The sequence below is a fragment of the Osmerus mordax genome, chromosome 17 (genome assembly GCF_038355195.1).
Source record: "Osmerus mordax isolate fOsmMor3 chromosome 17, fOsmMor3.pri, whole genome shotgun sequence".
NCBI lineage: Eukaryota > Metazoa > Chordata > Actinopteri > Osmeriformes > Osmeridae > Osmerus > Osmerus mordax.
Window position 1 is genome coordinate 5,547,105 of NC_090066.1, and position 24,775 is coordinate 5,571,879.

General features: G+C 46.9%; 1 protein-coding gene across 1 annotated transcript in view; it reads right to left on the bottom strand.

The window, feature by feature from the left end:
• Nucleotides 1-24,775, bottom strand: part of magi2a (membrane associated guanylate kinase, WW and PDZ domain containing 2a) — a 124,118-nt gene that overhangs the window by 35,587 nt on the left and 63,756 nt on the right. Inside the window, exons 3-6 of the mRNA XM_067254066.1 lie at nucleotides 16,121-16,240; nucleotides 12,388-12,603; nucleotides 10,114-10,321; nucleotides 7,333-7,412 (exon numbers count right to left, since the gene is read on the bottom strand). Coding sequence (XP_067110167.1) covers nucleotides 7,333-7,412; nucleotides 10,114-10,321; nucleotides 12,388-12,603; nucleotides 16,121-16,240 — 624 coding nt within the window. The remainder of the gene's footprint in view (nucleotides 1-7,332; nucleotides 7,413-10,113; nucleotides 10,322-12,387; nucleotides 12,604-16,120; nucleotides 16,241-24,775) is intronic.

Genomic DNA, 24,775 nt, shown 5'->3' on the forward strand with positions numbered 1-24,775 from the left:
TTGCAACAGATATCACGCAGTCATCTCCACAATTAGACCCAACATGCATAGAGTTGCTGACTTTCAATGTCTTGAAATATTCATGTTTCCTGCATCATTTCCATGTTGTGAATATTCAGTTGTGATGCAAGGACGTTAGCATAGATTAAACGCATTAACTGGAGCACACACATAGCTTGAGGACTCAAACCCACACAACATCCACCATAACACACTCTTAAATGACTGCGTTAAAGTGGGACTGGAAACAGACTGACTGCACATCAAACCATATTACTCTCAATATCTCACAGAATATGTTCATCTGTATGACAATAAAGGCTGGTATTAACATCAGGTCATAATGATGATCACATTGTTCCAACTAAGCCATTCGTACCTATTCTTAGTGGTGATGTAAGCAGGAGTGAGCTGTTCAGGTATGAGGAGTGGTGTCATGTGTGGTGATAAGGCCTGTTCCTCAAGCCTGGCATCGCCAGACCAATTTGCGCATTCGTATTTCGACTTGAACCTCTCAGTTAAATTTTAATTTCCAAGGGGCCTTATCAACGGGAGCAGACCAAAATGCAACCTTTGCAATTGGATATAATTGGATAGATACAACCAATCAAAGCAACAACACTCCTTTCATCTCGGTTATTTATGAAAATGACTCAACGGTGCTGCTCTGTACATATAGTGCTAAACCCACCCCATATCAAATAAAAGGTTGTGATAGGCCCCACCAGATTTTGGTTAGAAGGAGATCTGTTTGAATGCGAGGGTGGCCGGACACTTCTGCCAAAGCAAATAAACCATGAGCTGGTAGGCTGATCTGGTTCTCAGGATCATGTTCCTCTGGACCACTGATCTCTCTCTCATGAGGATGGGTGTGGAACAACACCAAGGGTGTGAGAGGCGTGTTTCAAGTTGCAGTACAGATCCATGATTAAGGTCGGTGACCCAACCTTTAGATTGTGGACATTTGTATCAGGGCTGCTATGATCTGCTACTCTGATCTGTCCGCCCGGTATAGCAGCGGGGTCAGCAAATCACTTTTGTTCTTTCGTGATCAAAGCAGATCTTCTGAAGCCCGGACCCTGTCAGCGCTCGTGTTGACAGGACTTCCTGACTTCAGGACTCCCTTTCCCCTTACTTCCGGCGCATTGGCCCTTCCAGACTCCGGTCTCACGCACCCGGATGGGCGGGGAGATGAGAGAGGAGATAATGCTGCTGGAACACAAACAGCAGCGGTCACACCTCCTCAAACACACTTACAGATACCAGGGCCTTCTGTGTGATGCTTGCATGAGTGGGAGTGCGTACATGCACGCACACACCCACGCACACACACAGGAATTTCACACAGCTGTGCCATGCAAAAATGTTATCTCCTTTGCCTAGCCCACACAAAGAAGTCTTTCTGGAGACATATTCTCCTCCTCAGTCACTCTCACATACATAAGAACAATGCACCCTAGTCTACACCATGCCTCTCGCCTTCACACACACAGTACATGTCAGCAGAACACACACACATGCACACACACACTCTCTCACACACACTTCAATTTACCCCTGGGGATGAGCAAAGCACCGATCTATCTACCTATCTACTGTATCTTCATTTGACAGCCCAGGGGTTCCCCTCTCAGAGAGCTGTGGATAGGTTCTCTGGCCCACATTCAGTCATTAATTATGAAAGAGACTGTTTCATGTTTTCACCTCCACTGATCTAAACACACACACACACACTTAAAACAAGATCAAAGTCCTGTCATGTATTTCTACAGAGAGTGTTAATGAAACGCCATTCTATAAAAATGTTCGACTTCACAGAAGGAGGCAAGGATTACTTACAGAAGGAGACAGAATCTCTCTCTCTCCCTCTCTCCCTCTCTCCCTCTCTCCCTCTCTCCCTCTCTCCCTCTCTCCCTCTCTCCCTCCCTCTCTCCCTCCCTCCCTCCCTCCCTCCCTCCCTCCCTCCCTCCCTCCCTCCCTCCCTCCCTCCCTCCTCCCTCCCTCCCTCCCTCCCTCCCTCCCTCCCTCCCTCCCTCCCTCCCTCCCTCCCTCCCTCCCTCTCTCTCTCTCTCTCTCTCTCTCTCTCTCTCTCTCTCTCTCTCTCTCTCTCTCTCTCTCTCTCTCTCTCTCTCTCTCTCTCTCTCTCTCTCTCTCTCTCTCTCTCTCTCTCTCTCTCTCTCTCTCTCTGTCTCTGTCTCTGTCTCTGTCTCTGTCTCTCTGTCTCTCTGTCTCTCTGTCTCTCTCTCTCTCTCTCTCTCTCTCTCTCTCTGCTTCATCTTCACCAGACATGGTTGAGGCGTGTCTCCAACCCTTCTCTCTCAGCAGCTTGTGCTAGAGGGATGACTATCTTTAACTGTGTGTGAGTGTGTCTGACTTTACAGCACTGGAACTGTCATGCTGGTGTGTGCAGGTACTGTAGGAGTGTTTTGAAGGTCGCCCCTGTGGAAACAAGCTCTACCCTGAGGCCTTGTCTGCAGTCTGCAATATAACTGCTATTAGAAGGCTAGCATGGCTTGGTTGGGTTGTCTTCTTGACTGCAGAAGGACTTCTGCCCTCCCCTCCCTCCCTCCCTCCCTCCCTCCCTCCCTCCCTCCCTCCCTCCCTCCCTCCCTCCCTCCCTCCCTCCCTCCCTCCCTCCCTCCCTCCCTCCCTCCCTCCCTCCCTCCCTCCCTCCCTCCCTCCCTCCCTCCCTCTCCCTCTCCCTCTCTCTCCCCCCCTTTCCTATATATCCAATAACCTCTTCTTCTCCCCTCACTCAGTGTCTCCATTTGAAGAGCGTGAAAGAAAAACACTTTAATATGCACTCTTACAGAGAGACTTTTTGAAGTAAAGTTTCATGCTCTGAAGCTCATGCATATTTCATCCAGCCTTTTCTAATTTTGTCTGAGGAACACGGTGGGAACCACAGTCCTCCACCAGCTCTGGGATTTAGCCATGTTACTCTCTCTCTCTCTCTCTCTCTCTCTCTCTCTCTCTCTCTCTCTCTCTCTCCTCTCTCTCTCTCTCTCTCTCTCTCTCTCTCTCTCTCTCTCTATCCCCTCTGTTTGTCCCTCCCTTTTCCTTTAGTCTTTCCCTGTCTTTTCCCCTCTGTGTGGTCACCTTTCAGTTGTTATGCAGGAGGTGCAACACCTACAGCTGAAGAAGAGGATGCCCGAGCATGCCAGCAGTATAAACACTCACCCCCCCACCCCCACCTCCACCCACACACCACCTCCAACCCCCATCCCAATCACTTCAACCTCACACCCCCTGAAATGAATGCACACTCAATCTGGGCTACAGTGACAAGCAAAGCCGCCCAGGTTTCAACTTTGATATTTACCTTGCGTGTGGACGTAATGACACATCGATACTTTCAGATCCCCCAACCCATCATTCATAATCCTACTAGGAGGGTCCTCCAATCAGAGACAGTAGCCATGCTCCTCTTTCCGTGATGAGGACAAACAACCTTATCATTCGGAACATCGGTATGGCATTCACTTATCTCGGCTTGAATGTGAAAAAAAACCCATCCAGAAGTGAGAAACTTAAACAAGGGATTTACGAGCGAACTAAAGAGTCAGGAGTCTGTTTCAGTTGCAGAGAGGTACACAGGTACACCAACGCTTGGGATATGGGGACATCAGAGCCCAAGGAAGAGCTAAGGTGAATTGTGCAGGCAGGAAGGATATTAACTAGAGTAGACTTGATTTGGCTGTGGGCTGTGTGGAGGGAGGAGAGCGCTTGGGCCAGAAAACTGAGACTGTTGAGCGTGATTAGCTTTTAAGTGCGTCTGGAACGGAGGCAAACGTGACTGGGATGTAATTATACTGCTCCTAGTCGAGAAGGATCATTGATAAGCTGGAGAAGGACTAAAACATACACATCAACACATACAATACACACTCCATCTCTCCCTCTCTCCCTCTCCCTCTCTCTCTCTCACCCACACACACCCACTCCCAGACTGGTAAAAGTCGGCTTCTTCCTCCTTCTCCTCATCTCCAGTCGTCAGACAAGCTCTGTCGGGGATGTTCTCCAAATACACCCATCAATCACCTGGCTGACAGCCCCAGCTCCTCCCCCTCCCCTCCTCTGCAGACCAGTCAAGGTGAAGGAGGGCGTTGCTCCTCTCTCTTCTCCTCTCTCTCTTCTCCTCTAATGACTCACCTGTCTGATGGGCCTGCCAGGAGAGCAGCCTGGTGTGTGTGTGTGTGTGTGTGCGTGTGCGTGTGCAACGGCAAGGAGGAGGGAACAGGCTCGCTGTTAAGGTCCATGTCCTTGGATGACTTGCAGAAACTCAATCAACATGGTCTGTGCAAGTGTGTGTGTGTATGAACAGTATGTGTGCATGCGGGCACATGTGTACACGATTTGAGGAAGAGGCATTTTCTCAGCTGTCTGCTGTGCTGTTAAACATTGCACTCTGAAGTGGGGAGCCCTGCACAGTTTCCTGTTTTTTTTCATTATCTTAATGTATCGTTTTATATAATGTATGCTATTTGTACCTTATTTAGTTTCGCTTTTTTCCCTTGTCTTCCTTGAGGGTTAAGGTTGGCTGAGGGGCAGTTCTATGGGCGTATGTGAAGCCTTCTGTGAAATTGCTTGTAAAAAGGGCTATACAAATACATTTCAATTTGATCTGATTGGATGAACCCTACACCTGGCAAGAGTTGGATTGCAGGAACTGCTACTGACTTGAACTGTCAAGCTCAAAACTCATGCTACTATTCCAAAATCACAGAGACAGGCACGTTTGTAAGGCAGACTTGAAAAAAGCAGTGTCTAATATCTCCCTCGGAGACTTTAGAGAGACGTGAGGGAGATCTAGTGTTGATCACTGAAAAAAACACAATCACTTTGCCTTGGTGTTACATGGTGCATTAAACGACGAGAATATATACTCCCAGCCAACTTTCAAACAACGTCAGACACTGACGTTACACAGAGCTACTGGAAGAGCAGAAGAGAACCATCCCCAAACCCTCGACCTTCAAACACTAGAGACGTCTATCCATCATCCTCAAGGAGTATCTGTTCATTAGGCGCCCGGAACACGTGGTCTGGGGCGTGTGGAGCGTCTCTTGATAGGACTAAGTGGCGTCTGAACATGATGAAATGGGTTGAAATCCAGATGATAGATAGTCAACACTGGATCAGGGGATTTTTCTTATCGCTTTGCTCTATACCGGGGTGGCTCATTGGGATGGCTTTGGCAACAAACAGAGAAATATGTTTGCCTGCCTGCTAGCCTGTCTGTTTGTCTGCCTGTTTGTTTGTCTGTCTGCCTGGCCTGTCTCTGTCTGTCTCTGTCTGTCTGTCTCTGTCTGTCTCTGTCTGTCTCTGTCTGTCTGTCTCTGTGTCTGTCTCTGTGTCTGTCTCTGTGTCTGTCTCTGTGTCTGTCTCTGTGTCTGTCTCTGTCTGTCTGTCTCTGTCTGTCTCTGTGTCTGTCTCTGTGTCTGTCTCTGTCTGTCTCTGTCTGTCTCTGTCTGTCTCTGTCTGTCTCTGTGTCTGTCTCTGTGTCTGTCTCTGTGTCTGTCTCTGTCTGCCTGTTTACTTGTTTCTCATCCTGTCTCCTCAACCAGTAAATATTTGTTGAAATAATACGAGGGAAAGAATTAAAGATAACATGAGGCTTTGATACGAGACTACTCCTGGTTTTTCTTCCTCAAGTCCAAAAGAAGTACCGGTAGATATCGCAAGATTTTGTGAGAGACTGAAAAACCAAGAGAAAGATACACAGAGAGAGAAACACAGAGAGAAAAAGATGGCGATAGAGAGATATACTGACACAGAAAGAGAGAGAGGAAGAGTTATGTAACATAACGACTCCTCTGATGATGACTGCTACTTCATTGGTGCTGACATGCCTTTGAACGAAGGGAATCAACTGACACTGGCGTTAACAATCGCACACACACACATCCACACGCAAACATTCCATTAGTCTGTCAAATAGTCACAAACCAAAACAGAAACAGAAACTACCAGACATTTCCTTGCTATCTGCAGGACAAGCTGTTTGTTAATGTAGAAGGAAGGAAAAATGCTGGCTGTCTTGGGTGCATACATTGAGTTGTTATATGTAGGTACGGTGGTAAACAAGATGTGTGTGTGTGTGTGTCTGTGTGTACGTGTGTATGTGTGTATGTGTGATCTCTCCCTACTCAAGGCTCTGTGTCTCCCTGTTGGGGGTATCGCTTTCCTCCTCCTCTTGTCTGTTGCTCGGAGACCGAGATGAGACCCCCTGTGATCCTGTTAGCACTCATCAGAGCACAAGCACTGGCCGCGCGCGCGCACCACACACACAAACACACGCACACACTCCCCTTCCAATCAACACTAACTATTCTACACCAGCCTCTGTTCTAATGGGGGCTACATTTGTCTCTGAGTGTGTGCATATGAGTGAGAGTTCCCACCCCCCAAAAACACCTTCCCACCCATGTGTGAGGGATAGGTGTGTTGAGAAGGTATTTGCAGACACCCCTAGCTGTGTGATTAAATGTTTATCAGGCAGACATGATTGTCTTAGCGAGGCTCCACCAGAGTGCTTCTCGATACAAATGATCTCTCATTTCTCACCCGCCGTTTCCATCTCTGTCTGTGGGCTGTTCTGAGTTATACCATCATCCCCCCCCCCACACACAAACATCTTACCATGCAATCAACCTGGAATACATCTGGAATACATTTCACCCCATGACACACGGGAAAGGGAGATGGAGAGAGGGATGGAGAAAGAGATGGAGAGGTTAAGAGAGCTATAAATGGCAGTGGTTGGGATATGTGGCATTCGCATGTAAACTCATTCATAGTAAATGTGACATTCATCCTTCTCCCAATGCTCCTGTGTGTGTGTGTGTGTGTGTGTGTGTGTGGGGGGGTTTGGGCTCAGCTCACAGTGGCTTATAAAGAGCTCTCTGTTTCTAGGTAGCCAGCTCACACCGCCAGACCCCTAGTCTTCCCACACGGTACAGGGTCTACCAAGCACAGCTCCAGGGGCTAGCTAATATCAGCATCTTAAACATCACGTAGGTCAGGTGCCACACATGTCACTGATACACATGCTACACACGCAATAAACTGCATTGCATGACACACAAACAGTGTGTGTCAATGCAGGATGACAGATGAAGACCATTCTGTTTCAGAAGTGGCTGATGTTTTATCACCCATTCACAACCACGTCTTCTTAATGTCATCAATACATTCACAGCCCGGGGCTATAGGCTGTTTTGGAATGAACAGAATCCAAATCAAATCCAAATCACACATCAAAGAAAGAAAGGGAGCAAATAAACAAGGAAAAGAAGGAGAGAGAAGGAAGGAGACTGAGAAGGAACTCACCATCCTCTTTGCATTCCTCTGGTGGCTTTGCCTTCTTAGCGAGCCGCGGGTCCAGCCAGGACGTCGTCTTGGTGTTGTGGCTGGTGGAGAAACGAGAGAAGAAGAGAAAGAGAGAGAGGGAGTGAGTGAGACGGAGAGGAGAGCGAAAAAGGAAGACGGGGAGGATTCTCCCTTCAGCAGTGTTTTAGAGAGAGAGAGAGAGAGAGAGAGAGAGAGAGAGAGAGAGAGAGAGAGAGAGAGAGAGAGAGAGAGAGAGAGAGAGAGAGAGAGAGAGAGAGGGAGAGAGAGAGAGAGAGAGAGAGAGAGAGAGAGAGAGAGAGAGAGAGAGAGAGAGAGAGAGAGAGAAGCCTGTCCCCTGTGGGCTCACCTCTAAACGATGGAGAGAGAGAAAAGCTTTAGGTTAACAAAATGCCAATCGATTCTTTTAATTTGCTCACGGTTTCTCATTAGCGGGGGTGGAGAGGGGGAGAGAGAAAGGGGGGAGTGAATGAGGGAGGGAGGGGTGGGAAGAAACAGGCAACTAAAGAGAGGGGGGGGGGGGCGCTTGGTTAGTAAGTAAGTGACAGTACGGGGGAAAGAGTGCAAGTAATTGACAGAGAGGTGTGTGTGAGTAAGTGTGTGTGTGTGAGGAAATGTGTATGTTTGTGTGAGTGTGTGTGTGCAAACGATGGAAGTCAACAGCTGTGGGCTTGGCAGATTGGGCACCTTGGGCAGAGTACTGGACCCAGATCAGATAAGACCCAGTGCCAGGAAAACTTCAATGGATCTCTTTAGCTCATCTGAAGACACAATGTCCTCCCTTCAGCACGATGACAGGACGGGGGGGAGGAGGAAGGAGGAGAGAGAGGGAGCTGAGGAAGGGGGACAACAACATGTCTACAGTAAAGCAAGGCAAGCTGCTGAAAAGAGCGGGAGCACTTCCTGAACCCTTCCTTTGACGCTCCCTTCTCTTCTCTTGTCCTCTTCTCTAACCTCTCCTCTCCTCCCCCTCCCTCACTCCCATCTCTCCCCCCGTGGTGGAAATTCTGAGAATAACCATCTCTAAAAACGTATCAAATGTCTTTCCAACAAGTATTTGTTTAACGGACACTACTGTTACACAAACATCAGAATACAAAACCATCAATGACACACAAACATAAAACAAAAACCACCTGGCCCAGGAACCACATGGTGACCACGAACGGTGCGCGCCCAAACAGCATGTCACAGGTTCGTACACCAAACACCAAACATAACGCTGGTCATTTATTGATCACTTGGAGTAAAACAGTCTTCTTTCCTATGGCCCGTCATGAAGTAATCAAAACCCCAGTCAATGCCTAGGGCTAGCACCCCCCTGGTTAGATGAACAAAACACAGTCCCTTCAGACAGAAACTTAACAGAAGAACCAAGATATACTTATCCAACAGATACTCAAACAAAGAATGTTACTACAAAATCTACCATTGCACCTCTCTTGTCTCATCCTCCCACCTCTTTACAACACCTACCCCGTTCATTTCTCTCCCTTCCTCTCTCCGTCTCCTTTTCTCTCTCTACATCCACTTTCTCTTTGTCCTTGACTGAGAATTGGGAAACAAATTGATCTCATCTGGAGACCAAACAAAAGGAGCAGCCTCATAGCCCCCCTGCCCCCTTGCCCACAACTCCGCCGCCCACCACCCAGCATGCAACACCGCCTCGGCACAACATCATTTACTCGTCGAAAGACATCCAGCTGCAAACTCGCCGGCTAAATGCTGTAACAAGGCGCTCTGTCTGATAAATATAGGGTGTGTACGATGTGGAGAGAGACATATGGAAGCTAGTCTGCGGTAGGGAGCGGGGGGAATTAAAAGTCTGCCTCCGTGGAGAAAACAGGAGAAGAAGAGCCGGCTGGCAGGCTGACAACCACATTAAATCTGCAGTATCTTCTTCATTTGTTGGCTGCTTGTCTTGTGTCGCCGCCACACAGTTTTTCTCACTCTGTTCACTGCTTAGTGAGCCTCTGGTACGACGAGAAGACCATGTTACTGTCACACGGGTAGTGAGCTTTGATAATTAATAAGGATTTGTCTATGTTTTGCCTACGTCCAGGTGTGAGTGATCATGTACATACATGCACGCACACACACACAAGCAAGCTCTTAGGCAGGGATGCGAGCATGCATGCACTTATGAGTGTACAAACACACACACACACTTACATTTACATTTAGACATTTAGCAGACGCTCTTATCCAGAGCGACTTACAGTAAGTACAGGGACATTCCCCCCGAGGCAAGTAGGGTGAAGTGCCTTGCCCAAGGACACAACGTCATTTGACACAGCCGGAATCGAACCGGTAACCTTCAGATTACGAGCCCGACTCCCGAACCGCTCAGCCCCCTGACTCCCTCCACTCACACAATACTATAGCAGCGGGAACGTAAACATAAACAGTAAAACGAAAAAGCACACATTTAAATGGATGAAACACAACTCACCTCTACGGTTTTCCGGTGGCCATAAACAAATCTAATAAGCCTAACGAATTACTGTACGCAGCTTGTACTACACAGCATGGAAACATCCGGACCCAATGAACTCATGCAATCCATAACGGTCCAATCCTGTGTGTGCGTGCACGTGCACGTGCGTGCACGTGGGATTAAAGCTCCTTAAAATGCTTTACCCTCTTTACTCTGGTTGCAAAACAATGAATACCAGAGCAGACCTCTAAAAATCTCATTACAGTACAGGTCAGTGGGCTTTGGCGTCCGCGCGGGGCTAAGTACGTGCGCCTGGTGACACTTACTCAATAAAGTAGACCTCTCCCTTCTCCGTGTAGGCCATCTCCCAGTTGTCTGGCAGGGGGCCCAGCTCATCGTTGTCCTCCAGCTTGGGGGCCATCTTGGGGGACTCGCCCTCTTCTTTGGGCCCCTCGGCGGGGGCCTCGGCTGGGCAGGCCTGGGGGGGAGTTTCCCCCGAGGCATCGGTGCTCTTGTCCTCGTGCTCGCTGGACTCTGCGGGACGGGAACGAGGATGTGAGTCACGTCTGCGGCCGGCGCTCGGGGAGCAGAGGGATGACTTTATTGATATATTCTTGCTATAAGAGAGAGAGATGAATACAGATGCAGTGGGGAAGTGAAGGAGACAGATAAGAAGGAGACAGGATGGGGAGAGGGAGCCGCCGAGAGAACAGATAAAGCAGGGGGGGGGGGGGGGAGGAAAAAGGGAGAGGATAAATGGGCAAGAGAGATGCAATAACACCGAGGTAGAAAAGGTGAGGTGCAATAAGAGAGAAAGTGATTGAGAGGAGAGGGAAGGAGAGTAATTATGAACTAGCTGTTTGTGGAAGGGAAAAGTAAAATAGAGACTGAGAGTTCAAAAACAGTGAGCGAATAAGATAGCGGGAGAGAGATAGTGAGAGAGAGAGAGCAAGAGGGCGAAAGAGAGCGAGCAAAAGATAGAGTGAGAGAGAGCCAGAGAGAGAGAGAGAGAGGAAGAGGGGTGGTTTATGTGTCCTAGTTTGTGTTGTGGCAGTATGTTGTGCTGGCCTCACGGGAGATCTGAGCCGCAGGAGGCAGAGAGGGATGGAGGGACTGATGGATGGAAGGAGGGATAGAGGGATGGAGGGACTGATGGATGGAAGGATAGAGGGATATAGGGGCTGATGGATTGAGGGAGGGATAGAGGGAGAAGGAATCTAGAAATTTGGTTTCTGTCAGTGTACACTACAATGACCAGACTTCTCTATCCTTTCTGTCTGTCTCTCTTGTCTGGCTGCCTGCCTGTCTGTGTTTCTGTGTTTCTGTGTGTCTGTGTGTCTGTGTGTCTGTCTGTCTGTCTGTGTGTCTGTGTGTTTGTGTGTATCTGGGAGTGGGACACAGCCAGAGAACAGAGTCCTACCAGCTGGAGACCCAGGCTCATCTTCCAGAGAGCCCTCGGATGTTACTACACACAGAATACTTCTCAGCACACAGGGCAGCGCCACTATCACGAAGCCGTAAATTATAGATCAATATTCAAATAATGATATCATTATAATCCCAATGCCAATATTGGAGCCTTTCAAGGGTTTCAAATGGCTTTTCTCACCTAAGAAGTTCTTTTGACTGGTATGCAGCTAGCCCTGTCTGAAGCCCACGGCGTCTGTGCTTTCAGTGTGGGGAACGTGGAGGGACGACTGGGACCTGAATCTCATTGATCCAGCAAATGTGCTTAGTGGAATCTCAGGCTTGATTAGATCTGGCCCTGGGACAGGCTTGTCAGTGTCCAGAGTAGAGGTCCCATCTGCCCTGCCTCAGCTGAGTGACAGGTAATACATGGGCAGAAAACCTCCATACTGTACGCAGCTGTGTTTGTCTATGTTTGTATGGGTGTTTGTGCGAGTGTGTTTGAGAGTGTGTGCAAGCTCGTGTGTGTGTGTGTACAGCTCTACATACCTGGGAACTTGTGGATTATATTTTTTTATGTGGAAAGTGTTGTAGTAGTTCAGCATTTTATTTAATGCTATGTTGTTTATCTCACAATTATGCAGATTTTTCCAACAAAGACACGTAACAAACCTGTTAAACCTGTTGCTAAGCGAGACATTGCCAAAACAGAGGCGGTTGCTATGTGGTAACCAAGACAATAGACTGAACTCTGGTCACCAAAGTATTCGACTGGCAGAGCCAATGAGGGCAGAGGGTACTGGAGGTCACATGGTTCATAATGTAAAAGTTGGTACGTTGTTAATTTAGAATGTTTTTATTTTAGATTTTTTTATATGGGGAATTTTTTAATGCCTCAACAAGAACAGGAAATGGTATTAAAACATATCATGTTATGGTATGTGACGTGTTCTAAATAATGAGAAAACCCTCAAATGTTTAAATTCATGATAACTGTCAATAATAAGAAACAGTCTCTAAGAAGCATCCTCTAGCACAGTAGGTATCCATGGTGACAGTATTGTTGCCAAGTCTATGTAGTTGACAAGAACAATTTCTGGTCAGCTCTATCTTGCTGATCCTAGCGCAGCCCCTGTCACCGCAGCGAGGCAACGATAACCCTTGGTGAGATGAAGGACTCTGCAAAAGCTGACCTGGGGTGATGGCAACGCCGTTACCGTTGACAACGGGCCTCTCCTCCTCCTCCTCCTCAGGGGGGTCGATGCCGGCCTTCTCCATGTTGCTGACTGACTTGTTCCTCTTCCTCTTCCCCTCAGAGCTGGGTCGGTGGCCCGGCAGAATCTGGTCTGTTACATTTAGCAGCAGGGGGCTGGGCTCTGCAGGTGGCTTGGGGGTGCCGTAAAAGTTGTCTGAGAACACACACACACGTGCACGCACACACACACACGCACACACACACATATATACAAGCACACACACGTACACACAGACACATTTACACAGGGTAAGAGAGAAAACATGTAAATGACATGCACTGGATGAACAACGCTGTTTAATATGTATCATGCATGTATTTTGTTAACATTTGATGTCCATGGGCATGGTTGATGTTTAAAATAAGATTTGCTTGGATATTTTCCTCTCACTTAACCAGTTAATATTTAAGAGTATCCCTAGGGAGAAGATGGGGAAAAAGAGAGAGAGAAAGAGGAAAATGGAAAGGGAATACTTTAAATGAGTACATGCTTCATTTTCCCTATTATCACAGTGAGGAAACTGACTAGCTGGCTCCCCTACTCCAACCCTTAGAGTGTAAGACTTGGAGGGGAGAACAGGGACGGCAGAGAGAGAGAGAGAAAGAGAGAGAGAGAGAGAGAGAGAGAGAGAGAGAGAGAGAGAGAGAGAGAGAGAGAGAGAGAGAGAGAGAGAGAGAGAGAGAGAGAGAGAGAGAAAGAGAGAGGGAAAGAGAGATAGAGAGAGAGAAAAGAGAGAGAGAAACAAGATGTCTCTCCGGTGAAATTCTAAAACGAGACAGGGATAGACGGGATGGCTAATGTCATGTTTCATGTCAAAGCCAGGTGATCCATGAACAGACATGCCCAGGGTTAAAGGTCAGCCATGTTTACCAGCAGCTCAAAGAAGAGAATCCCTCATACAGATCCAGACATACTGGAACACACAGACACACACACACACACACTAATTTACTCCCCCACAATGCCTCCCAAGCCAATTTCACCCTTGTTAAAGTGAAACACCAGGGCTATCCCAGTACACCAATCCCTCATCAGACCATGCACAGATTCCTAGTGAGTGTGTGGTGTTTCGGCTTCAGCTAAGTGAATAACCATGTCTTTCTCTGGGCTCTGCGGGGTCGCCTCACTCCTCTCATCTGGGCGGCGTTACCAGCCCTCAGAATGCCGAGCGTTTGCTTGTTCCACTAAAAAGTCCCTCCCCCGGGGCCCCTGCTCTCTGACAGTTTCACACATCGCCCACTCAGCCCCCCCAGTCTGCTCCCAGACACACTGTGGGCCCTGCCAAACATCCCCCACGCATTGTCTTGTAGGGCTGCCTGTCTGTAGGTACTGTACTGATACACAGATACCGTACCTAGCCTAGCTCCAGGCAGAAGGTGTACATGTAAAGATAAGAGTGTGTGTGTGTGTTAGTGTGTGTGTATGTGTGGGTGCTAACTGTAACCACAGTGTGGTAGTGTTTGAAAAAGAGAACTGCTAAGGTTGTCTGGCATTCGCTTAAGAGCGGGCTCCAAGGCCGTGGTTCTTGACCGGAGATTAGGTCTGCAGTGAGTCTCTACGGGTGCCCAGCAAGATTAGTCTGAAGTTGAAAATATCCCTTCAGTGGTGCTTGAGAGCGGCTGGAGGAGAAGTCTGACTTGGTGGTGTGTGAAAATGTGTGAAAATCCTGCAAGATTACGCTAATGCATGGGGGGATGAGTATTAAATAGAAGTCCTCACATGGATGCTGCAGACAGTTTTGGGATGGTTGAGAAAAGCTGGTGGAGATTTATAGTAAGACGTCAGCTTGGTATCTCTGACTACTAACTGTGGTCGAAAAAAAAAAAATCCAACAAAACACTGAATATCGTTGCTTGCATTTTTTTTTTTTACAGTTTGCAGCTTTCATGTAAAAATAGAGGATGGTTTCTGTGAAACAGTTGCTGTAAAAATCTTAGAGGGCTGCAGGGATTGAAACCCCAGACCCCAGACTCATGCCTCGCAGCCTAACATCTACACACTCGCAGAGGCAAAACATGTTTAACATTTAAATCAATTCAAAAGCAAGTAGGCTTGAACTGGGCTTCACTGCACTGTTATGTAACCCTTGACCCAACAAACATGTAAAACCTCCAAAAGCTTGACACAGAGTCAGTCCAACACTGGCCCACCTACTGCCTTCTCTGTGCTTTATTTGTCAGTCGCTTTGGATAGCGTCTGCTGGATGAAGAAACGGTAATCCTTTCTAGATGAGGCCTCTGGAAATGCCAAGAACATGGTGTGAGCTTCAACGATATCACCGTTCTTCTTCTGCTTCTACATGGACACATCCCTAACAGACTAATCTGGCAGCGTGGGCTCACTTTTTGGACTCCTTGCAGTCGATTTATCAAAGAAACATCTTATCCATCTCCCACACACTGCTTCCCTCTCCATCCTCTAATTGAGCATTACATATTAAGGTCCTAAATGATGGTGGTGCAGCCACCCAGAAGGACAGCTCTCTCGTCGCAGGCTCCGTGCTGGAAGTGATACACAGCTCCCATCAACGACAAAAAACGAACATTGCTCCTAGCAACCGACCGTTAAATTGACCATCTGCAATTTGTTTTTCTGCAGCGGTATCTGGCACTATGGCTTGGTACAGGAGCCTGTTACAGCAGACTCTGAGTCTGGGAGGAATGTGGATGTCCTCTATGCACTGTATGGTGGATGTCCTCTATGCACTGTATGGTGGATGTCCTCTATGCACTGTATGGTGGATGTCCTCTATGCACTGTATGGTGGATGTCCTCTATGCACTGTATGGTGGATGTCCTCTATGCACTGTATGGTGGATGTCCTCTATGCACTGTATGGTGGATGTCCTCTATGCACTGTATGGTGGATGTCCTCTATGCAATGTATGGTGGATGTCCTCTATGCACTGTATGGTGGATGTCCTCTATGCACTGTATGGTGGATGTCCTCTATGCACTGTATGGTGGATGTCCTCTATGCACTGTATGGTGGATGTCCTCTATGCACTGTATGGTGGATGTCCTCTATGCACTGTATGGTGGATGTCCTCTATGCAATGTATGGTGGATGTCCTCTATGCACTGTATGGTGGATGTCCTCTATGCACTGTATGGTGGATGTCCTCTATGCACTGTATGGTGGATGTCCTCTATGCACTGTATGGTGGATGTCCTCTATGCACTGTATGGTGGATGTCCTCTATGCACTGTATGGTGGATGTCCTCTATGCACTGTATGGTGGATGTCCTCTATGCACTGTATGGTGGATGTCCTCTATGCACTGTATGGTGGATGTCCTCTATGCACTGTATGGTGGATGTCCTCTATGCACTGTATGGTGGATGTCCAGTGTGACAGAGGGGAGGAACAGGACCATTGGAGGAGGTCTAGTCTAGAGCAGCTCCCATCCTGGGGAGAGAGAGGATGGAGGGAGCCTCAATCTGATTTGGAGAGAGCACTGAGATTCCATTAGAGACAGAAGGAAAGGACAAATACTGAGCATGAAGAAACCTCAACAAGATATAGATTATATCACACATTCGAGGACAGTATTACATTTATAATATTTACTCTAGCAATAAGATATGGACTTACCTTTAGACTAGAAACATGATTTCATAAAAGAGTAAAGAGTGTGTAAGTTGTGGTTCAGAATGAGTGTGAAACTTACCTTCATAAGTTCCACTCTCTAGTAAAGCCCCACTTTTCTCCAATTCTATAAAACGGTCCACAGTAACAAAGTTATAATCCACCCCCGGAACCTCTCCTTCCTTGGGCTGCCTGGTTGTGCCTGCAAGAGAGGAAAGGAGAGAAGAAGAGTTAGAAGTGATAAACAGTAGCTCATAAGATTCAGGAACACAAACTATACTGTCTCCATTGGCCTAGCACAATCCCTGTGTCACACACGAAATACTGAATCCAACTCTCAATTTGAATCTTGATTCGAATACAGATCTTCAGCACAATAACTGCAGCGTTTGCCTGGTTTGTACAGAAGGAGCTATGATGCTAAGATGCTAGGTGCAAACAGAATGCTGAGCGCTCTCATAGCTGTTTCATTAGGCTGTTATCAGCTCCAGAGGTTGGTCTAATTGATGCTGGCTGTGATAGCTCAGAGCTACTGAGGTGATAAAGAGCGCTCCACATCCAACACTGTGTGAGACCTTGCTGCTGTGTAGTCTGGCCTATGGCAGCCTTTAGTGCTGGGGGCGGTGGAGAGACATGGGGTCTGTTAGATGTGAACGAGGAACAGAATAGTCAAAGAAAAAAAGATGTATATATGCATGGGGAAAGGGTACGTTTGATCCTTTTGATTCTGATTGGCTACGGTTATGTCCTGGATCACATGGGGGGGAAATGGTTCAATGAGAGACATGGGGTCTGTTGGATGTGAACGAGGAACAGAATAGGCAAAGAAAAAAAGATGTATATATGCATAGGGAAAGGGTACGTTTGATCCTTTTGATTCTGATTGGCTACGGTTGTGTCCTGGATCACATGGGGGGGAAAATTTGTCAATGAGTGTGAAATCGCCGATTCATCACAGATGGGATCTTACTTTCTCCAAGACCAAGAGTGTTTATGATGTTACAGGATGATGCCAAAGCCTATTGGCCACACGGGCCACCCCTGCCACACACCCTAGGCTCTTATCACCTGTCACATGTCATTATGAGGTGACAATGGTGACAGGGTGAGTCAGGATTGGTGCAAATTGAATGTCTCTTTTGCAGCAAACAAGGCAAGACTCTCAGTGTTTTCTTCAGAGAGATGATTCTGGACACAGACACATCATCTATCTAGCTGCAGGCTGTCCAAGCATGAAATGGCGTAATGAAAAGAAAATGAATCCACCAAGGCCATTCAATTGATGGCAATGTTGTCTTGAAGCTCAATTTGCTGATTAATGTGTTCTTAAGTGGGAAAAATCTGCTCAAGATGTCCTCTTGCAGTTAAACCCTTCTTTAATGCAGAGATGCTGTCCTGAAACCTAGAACTGCAGTGTGTGTACAGGACAGAGCACTTTCATGATCATACTTTCAAGCATCATATCCTAACATCCTTTTTCCCAACAAACAACCTGCATCATTTTAACATATAACAGCAGCAACGGCATGGCCATATGTCAAAAAAGGGCATGCTGGGAAAGTTCTTTATGACACAGTGTGTTGAGAGATAAGCAGGAAGGGCTGGGTCAGGATCTGAATCAGGGAACATCCCTTGGTTGACATGCACAGGATGATGGTCGAACTAGAGGACAAACAAGTGTGTGTGTGTATGTGTGTGTATGTGTGTGTATGTGTGGTTTGTGTGCTGGCCTCTGTGTGTGACAGTGAAATGAGTGTGTGTGTGTGCATGTGTGTGTGTGTGTGTGTGTATGTATGTGTGTGTGTGGTTTAGGTGTTGGTCTCTGTCTGCTTGTGTGAGAGTGAATATTTGTATGTGTGTGTGTGTGTGTGTTTACCAGTGGGCTTCTTGTGTCTGGCTCCATTAGGCCAGTGTAGCAGTCTCAAATTACCCACAGTACTACAGTTCAGTCAGAGCTTCAAAGAGGACCTTTGATGTGTTGGGCCACTATAATGAGAAGCACTTTGTAATATTGGTTTATTTATGGTGACAGTTTATACAAGTAGCAAGACACCAATGTAATCCTCAAAGAGATATTAATGCCTTGTTTTCCCCCACCTTATGCTCAAGGTAATTTTTCATAGGTTGAACATTTTAGAACACATATAATGTATGTTATGTGCTATGGCTAATGAATTGTGTGATTTTTTGGGGAAGAGAGCTATCTCGTCACCTGACTACACAGTAATAGTCTCTGTGAGTATTTCAGTAAACCGATGGGCCAACCACTTCATTGATTATTGTCAAAATGGCTGGGTGGTGTTGCTGAGGTTTATCCCAAGGTGAGCTGAGGACCAAAATCACTGAAGACTGGTGACGGTTGAAGCCCTGTTGGGTGGGAAACACTTTTCTATGTTCAACTACAAACATCCTGTTGCTCAATCTCCTGTTTTCAAAGAGGCAGAGAGAGAGATAGAGAGAGAGAGAAAGAGAGAGACAGAGAGAAAGTGAGGGGAGAGCGAGTAAGAGGAGAGAAAATTTAGGCAGATTTACGTCACCGGTTTTCTTATGATGGTGAAAACAAGTGTGAGAGTGTAACACAAACAGATTAACACAGATGACTGTGGCGGACACCCAGCTATTTGTCTCAGGGAACGCAGCGTAATGACCTGGAAGCGCCGGCAGAATATTCTGTGTACAAAATGTTCTCTGGAACTCCCGGAGAGATGGGGGAGAGATGACAGAGATGGGGGAGAGATGAGAGAGATGTGAGAGAGAAAGAGAAACAAGGAGAGAGAGAGAGAGAGAGAGAGAGATAGGGAGGGAGGAAAGAGAAAATGAGAAAGAAAACATAAAAAAAGCAGTTTGAACGCTGTAGCCTAATATCTATTCCAGGGAAAGAAGGAGTGGGTGAAAGAAAGAGGCGAGGATGGTGTGTGCGAGGGAAAAGCACGGCAGGGTGAGAGTGCTTCTCGGATAGAAAGAAAGAAGGAGAGAGAGAGAAAGAGAGAGAGAGAGAGGTGAGTGGGCAGAGGGTTACCAGTCCTGCTCTCCTCTCCCCTCTTCTCTCCCATGTGTTCTCCAGGCATACACAGCCAGGCTAGCTGCATAGCTGGAGGCCATAGGATCAGCTCTTAAACATGCTGTTTAAAGCACCACTTCATGTGCTCAGGTCACAGGTAGCACCTGTGTGTTTCCATATCAGAGCTCGTTCAGCAGAATACATTAAGCCTACCCTCTCCAACACTTCGGTAGACTAGTTATATCATGCGTTTAACATGACCCATATGTGCATTTACTTTATATCAATGTTGGTCCATACGACTGGATCACATCGAGCCTGTGACAACAGTAGGCTGTGTTTGAGAGCTTAATGAGCGTGTCAAACCATCTGCATGTTGGCCTCCACATCAAAGTCAGTTTTTGGTGTTGTAGGATAGGTTTGATCCTCTATATATCCTTGGTCTCCAGAGAGAAACTATGCCAGGCTTCAGAGGCCTTCCATATTGTACTGCATCTGCCTTCAAGCATCCAAACGCACTGGTTATTCTTCTGCTTTAGATAATGATTGCAGAAGGGAAGGTTTAGTATGAAGGTTTATGTCAAGCATGTCATCTATCTCTCATAGTCCTGGATTCGAAGAGGAACCAGGACGGGGCCAGTGAGGGGCCAGAGAGGGGCGAGAGAAAGGGGCGAGAGAGGACTGCTGATAAGACCTGTTTTCATCTGACTGCAGCTCTGGCCCATGGTGTTGTGACAGCCAGGGCGACAGGCCCAGACCTGGCTGGGCTGGGTGAGAGCGAGGCCCCCGCCAGGGTCGGCTACGGCAGCCTCTTCCATTCACCCCTCTAATCCCCCCTGTTGTGACTGGCCATGATGGCGTCAGCGCTCACTATTGTGGAGATCCTAATCTAACTGTTCACCAATTAGGAAGCGGAGGGCCTCAGCTAATGCCTGGGTTTTAGAGAGTGGATTTATAGAGCCATTCAGCGCCAGGCAGCCACAAGGGTGGGAGGGGCAGGGGCGGCAGGAGTTTAGGGCAGTGCTCTGCGGGGACGGTCTTTACGACACGACCAAAAGCTGCTTTCAACGCACTTTTGTTTCCCTCGCAGGGTGGCAATGTAGACGGGACTGTGGATATGTTCACTGCCAGTTTTCACAAAAGCTTTGTAAACTCTCTAACTGTTAACTACTGCTGTCAAGTCTCAAATGAGTATTGATTAGGCATCCGTTAATCTGTTAGAAGCTCTATTGAGTTGAGAGAATTGGGGAGTTGTGTTTTCATTGGAAAGATGATACGGATGATCTACAGTTAGATCCATAAGTATTTGGACATTGACACAATTTTCATCATTTTGGCTCTGTATACCACCACAATGGATTTGAAATGAAACAATCAAGATATGCTTTAAGTGCAGACTTTCAGCTTTAATTTCAGGGTATTTACATCCAAATCAGATGAACGGTGTAGGAATTACAACACATTTTATATGTGGCCCCCCCCTTTTTAAGGGACCAAAAATAATTGGACCAACTAACATAATCATAAATCTAATTGTCACTTTTAATACTTGGTTGCAAATCCTTTGCAGTCAATGACAGCCTGAAGTCTGGAACCCATAGACATCACCAGACGCTGGGTTTCGTCCCTGGTGATGCTCTGCCAGGCCTCTACTGCAACTGTCTTCAGTTCCTGCTTGTTCTTGGGGCATTTTCCCTTCAGTTTTGTCTTTAGCAAGTGAAATGCATGCTCAATTGGATTTAGGTCAGGTGATTGACTTGGCCATTGCAGAACATTCCACTTCTTTGCCTTAAAAAACTCTTTGGTTGCTTTCGCAGTATGCTTCGGGTCATTGTCCATCTGCACTGTGAAGCGCCGTCCCGTTCTGAAGCATTTGGCTGAATCTGAGCAGATAATATTGCCCGAAACACTTCAGAATTCATCCTACTGCTTTTGTCAGCAGTCACATCATTGATAAATACAAGGGAACCAGTTCCATTGACAGCCGTACATGCCCACGCCATAACACTACCTCCACCATGCTTCACTGATGAGGTGGTATGCTTTGTATCATGAGCAGTTCCTTCCCTTCTCCATACTCTTCTCTTCCCATCATTCTGGTACAAGTTGATCTTGGTCTCATCTGTCCATAGGATGTTGTTCCAGAACTGTACAGGCTCTTTTAGATGTTTTTTGGCAAACTCTAATCTGGTCTTCCTGTTTTTGAGACTCACGAATGGTTTACATCTTGTGGTGAACCCTCTGTATTTACTCTGGTGAAGTCTTCTCTTAATTGTTGACTTTGACACAGATACGCCTACCTCATGGAGAGTGTTCTTGATCTGGCCAACTGTTGTGAAGGGGTTTTTCTTCACCAGGGAAAGAATTCTTCTGTCATCCACCACAGTTGTTTTCCGTGGTCTTCCGGGTCTTTTGGTGTTGCTGAGCTCACCAGTGCGTTCTTTCTTTTTAAGAATGTACCAAACAGTTGATTTGGCCACACCTAATGTTTTTGCAATCTCTCTGATAGGTTTGTTTTGATTTTTCAGCCTAACGATGGCTTGCTTCACTGATGGTGACAGCTCTTTGGACTTCATATTGAGAGTTGACAGCAACAGATTCCAAACACAAATACCATACTTGAAATGAACTCTAGACCTTTTATCTGCTCCTTGTCAATGAAATAACGAACTCCCTTTATGAGGGAATAACATACACCTGGCCATGGAACAGCTGAGCAGCCAATTGTCCAATTACTTTTGGTCCCTAAAAAAGGGGGGGGCCACATATAAAATGTATTGTAATTCCTACACCGTTCAACTGATTTGGATGTAAATACCCTGAAATTAAAGCTGAAAGTCTGCACTTAAAGCACATCTTTATTGTTTCATTTCAAATCCATTGTGGTGGTATACAGAGCCAAAATGATGAAAATTGTGTCAATGTCCAAATACCTAACTGTATATTTCAACAGCTCCAGTGTATGGCTCTGGTACTTTATCTTGCAAGTTTTTTTTCCTGCCTGGGACAGGCCTGTCTCAGTCGAGTCCAATGTGACAGGTTGCATGTGTCTCTACTACGCCTATCCATGGGGGAACTGACTGGAGGAGTTGAGTATTGACCAGCCCTGACACCTGCTACCCTTCCCAGAATTCCATTATTGGATTGGTCCCCTGGAGTGGCTGTCTAGAAAGCCAGCCAATGACGAGACAGAAGGTATTGACGGATAGCCTCCCCAGAACAACAGCACAGAAAGTGAGAGAAAGAAGCAGAGAGAGAGAGAGACGTAGAAAGAGACAGAGAGAGAGAGTTTGAGTTTTAATACATCTATCGTGATCATTCAGGTTATTGGAAGCTGGAATTTACACATGGCAACACACCATAACGAACGTCACCATGTCCAAAAGGGCAAAACACAAAGAAACAACAAACGAGAGAGAGAGAGTGAGAGAGAGAGATAGAGACAGAGAACAAGCATTCTCCAGACAAAGGGCAAGATGTAACGACCTGCCAGGTAAACAGCATCACACAGTAAAATCATTCTCTTAACCATCAGCAGGGTACAATCACAGATGACTCAGGCCTCGGACCGGCATGTCAGAAAGAGACACATAAATTCACAAGCTGGAGGACTACTGAGGATTGGGAAAAACAGGAGGTCGTCAAAAACACGGCACAACTTTCAGCCATTTCTACACTACCTTCATGTTTTGGCTTCCCACAATGTTTTTGGGGCTATCTCGTTGTTTATGATCATATCATTGACGTATGCACTTTTGTAAAGCTCTCTCGTAGAGGTCGCTTTGGATAAAAGCATCTGCTAAATGAATAAATGTAAATGTACATAAAGGAGACACTTCACTGACCCCTCACTTGTCACTGGCTTTGCTTGAATAGCAACATACATTGCTGTACTTATGAGCTTAACGTACAAAGCAAGTCCTTGAACATGAACATACTTTGGATTCCTTTTTTTAATTTGGTTTCTTTTTCCAAGCACAGGAGACTCTATTCACGGAGAGGTCTAAGTGGGACACACGGCCATGGGGAGGGGAGAGGAGGGAGGCTGGAGGAGGGAAGAAAGGAAACAAGAACCGATGGCTCAGCTGTTGTGGAGGTTAGAGCAGGGTGACTGGCCTTATCTACAGGTGCTCAAGCAGCATGCAATGTGGACAGAGGAGCACTCCTGGGCAGGGCCAGGGGTCCCTGTAATGGGCTACTTCAACACAGAAAAGTCTTCATACTGAACTACAGCTTAGTCATACTCTCCTAGTCTCATTCACTTCCCAGTATCGATGCACCTACTTAGCTGCTAGCTACTGCAGCATCTGCATTAATGTTGTTACTTTAACACTGCACCGTGCCTGTGTGATGTGGGGAATTAGCTCAATTCCCATTTATACCAAACGTGATTACTGTTTGCCCAGTATATTAAGATGCTTGAGAGAGTCTGGAGTGCAGAGAGTACTCTAGTCCTAAATGATGATGTCACTATGATTGTGTAGGGGCATCTGTGGTACTCACTCACTTGAGTCAGTCAAACAGAGGGGTGAGTGATTAAGCTGCTTAGAGGTGTTGACAGTGACTGATTGGTTTGTCATAAAGCTCATCCTTGCAGTGCTATGTATTGATTGGCTGGACCATCATAATTTGACTTCTAAAGAACTACCCAGCAATCCCTTTCAGTAAGCGGGGACAATGTTTCCTGTCAAAAAACAAGCCGCCTGAACGCTACAGACCTGAAACAGGCTAAATATACAACATGAAACACAAGCTAGGACAAATGTACTTTCACACTCAAAGGCACCTACCCCTAAAGAGAGACTTCATCATGTTGTTTGTGTCCTTGTGGGACAAGCGAGTGCTCAGAACACCTTTTCTCCTCCCTCCCTCCTTCCTTCCCTCCTTCCTTCCTTGCGGCGTGTCAATGGGACAACTTCTTTTATCGCCTTTCAGACATCCTCTTTTTTTCCTTTGTGTCGCTGAAAACCAATCGTCTTTGGTCCCTGGGTGGCGTGGGGACCTCAAGGTAGGATCAAAGTGCTTTCTCCTGATATGGTGGGGGCAGCAGAAGAAAAAAGGCAGAATGATTCTGCTTCCTGGGGACTCTTGACAGGAGATCTGGTTCTACAGCACAAAGTCAGCCATCCTCTCCGACCACAGTCTTTAATCTGCACAGATCCAAACAGAACAGGAAGCACAACATGCCTGTTTCAACACAGCTGCTTCCCTGTGCCTCTGACTGAACTGAGCTTTTCCTCCATGGACTCCCCCCTCTCTCTCTTCCCCTCTCTCTCTCTCTCTCTCTCTCTGTCTCTCTGTCTCTCTGTCTCTCTGTCTCTCTGTCTCTCTGTCTCTCTGTCTCTCTGTCTCTCTGTCTCTCTGTCTCTCTCTCTCTCTCTCTCTCTCTCTCTCTCTCTCTCTCTCTCTCTCTCTCTCTCTCTCTCTCTCTCTCTCTCTCTCTCTCTCTCTCTCTCCTTACACACACACACACACACACACACACACAGCTAACACGGACACACAGAGCTGACACAGGTAAAGAGGAACGGAGGGGGAGAGTCACACACACAGATTAAAGAGAGAGGCTGATGTCATCTGTTTGGATGTGCGACCTCGTGGGTGTGTGTTTCAAGCTGCGTGTGTGATGGGGCGGATGGGCTGCCCTGACGCACATGTGTAAGTGCGTTTGTGTGTGTGTGTCTGTGAGAGATTGTGTGTGTGAGAGGAATGATCTGGGATGTGAATGTGTGCTGC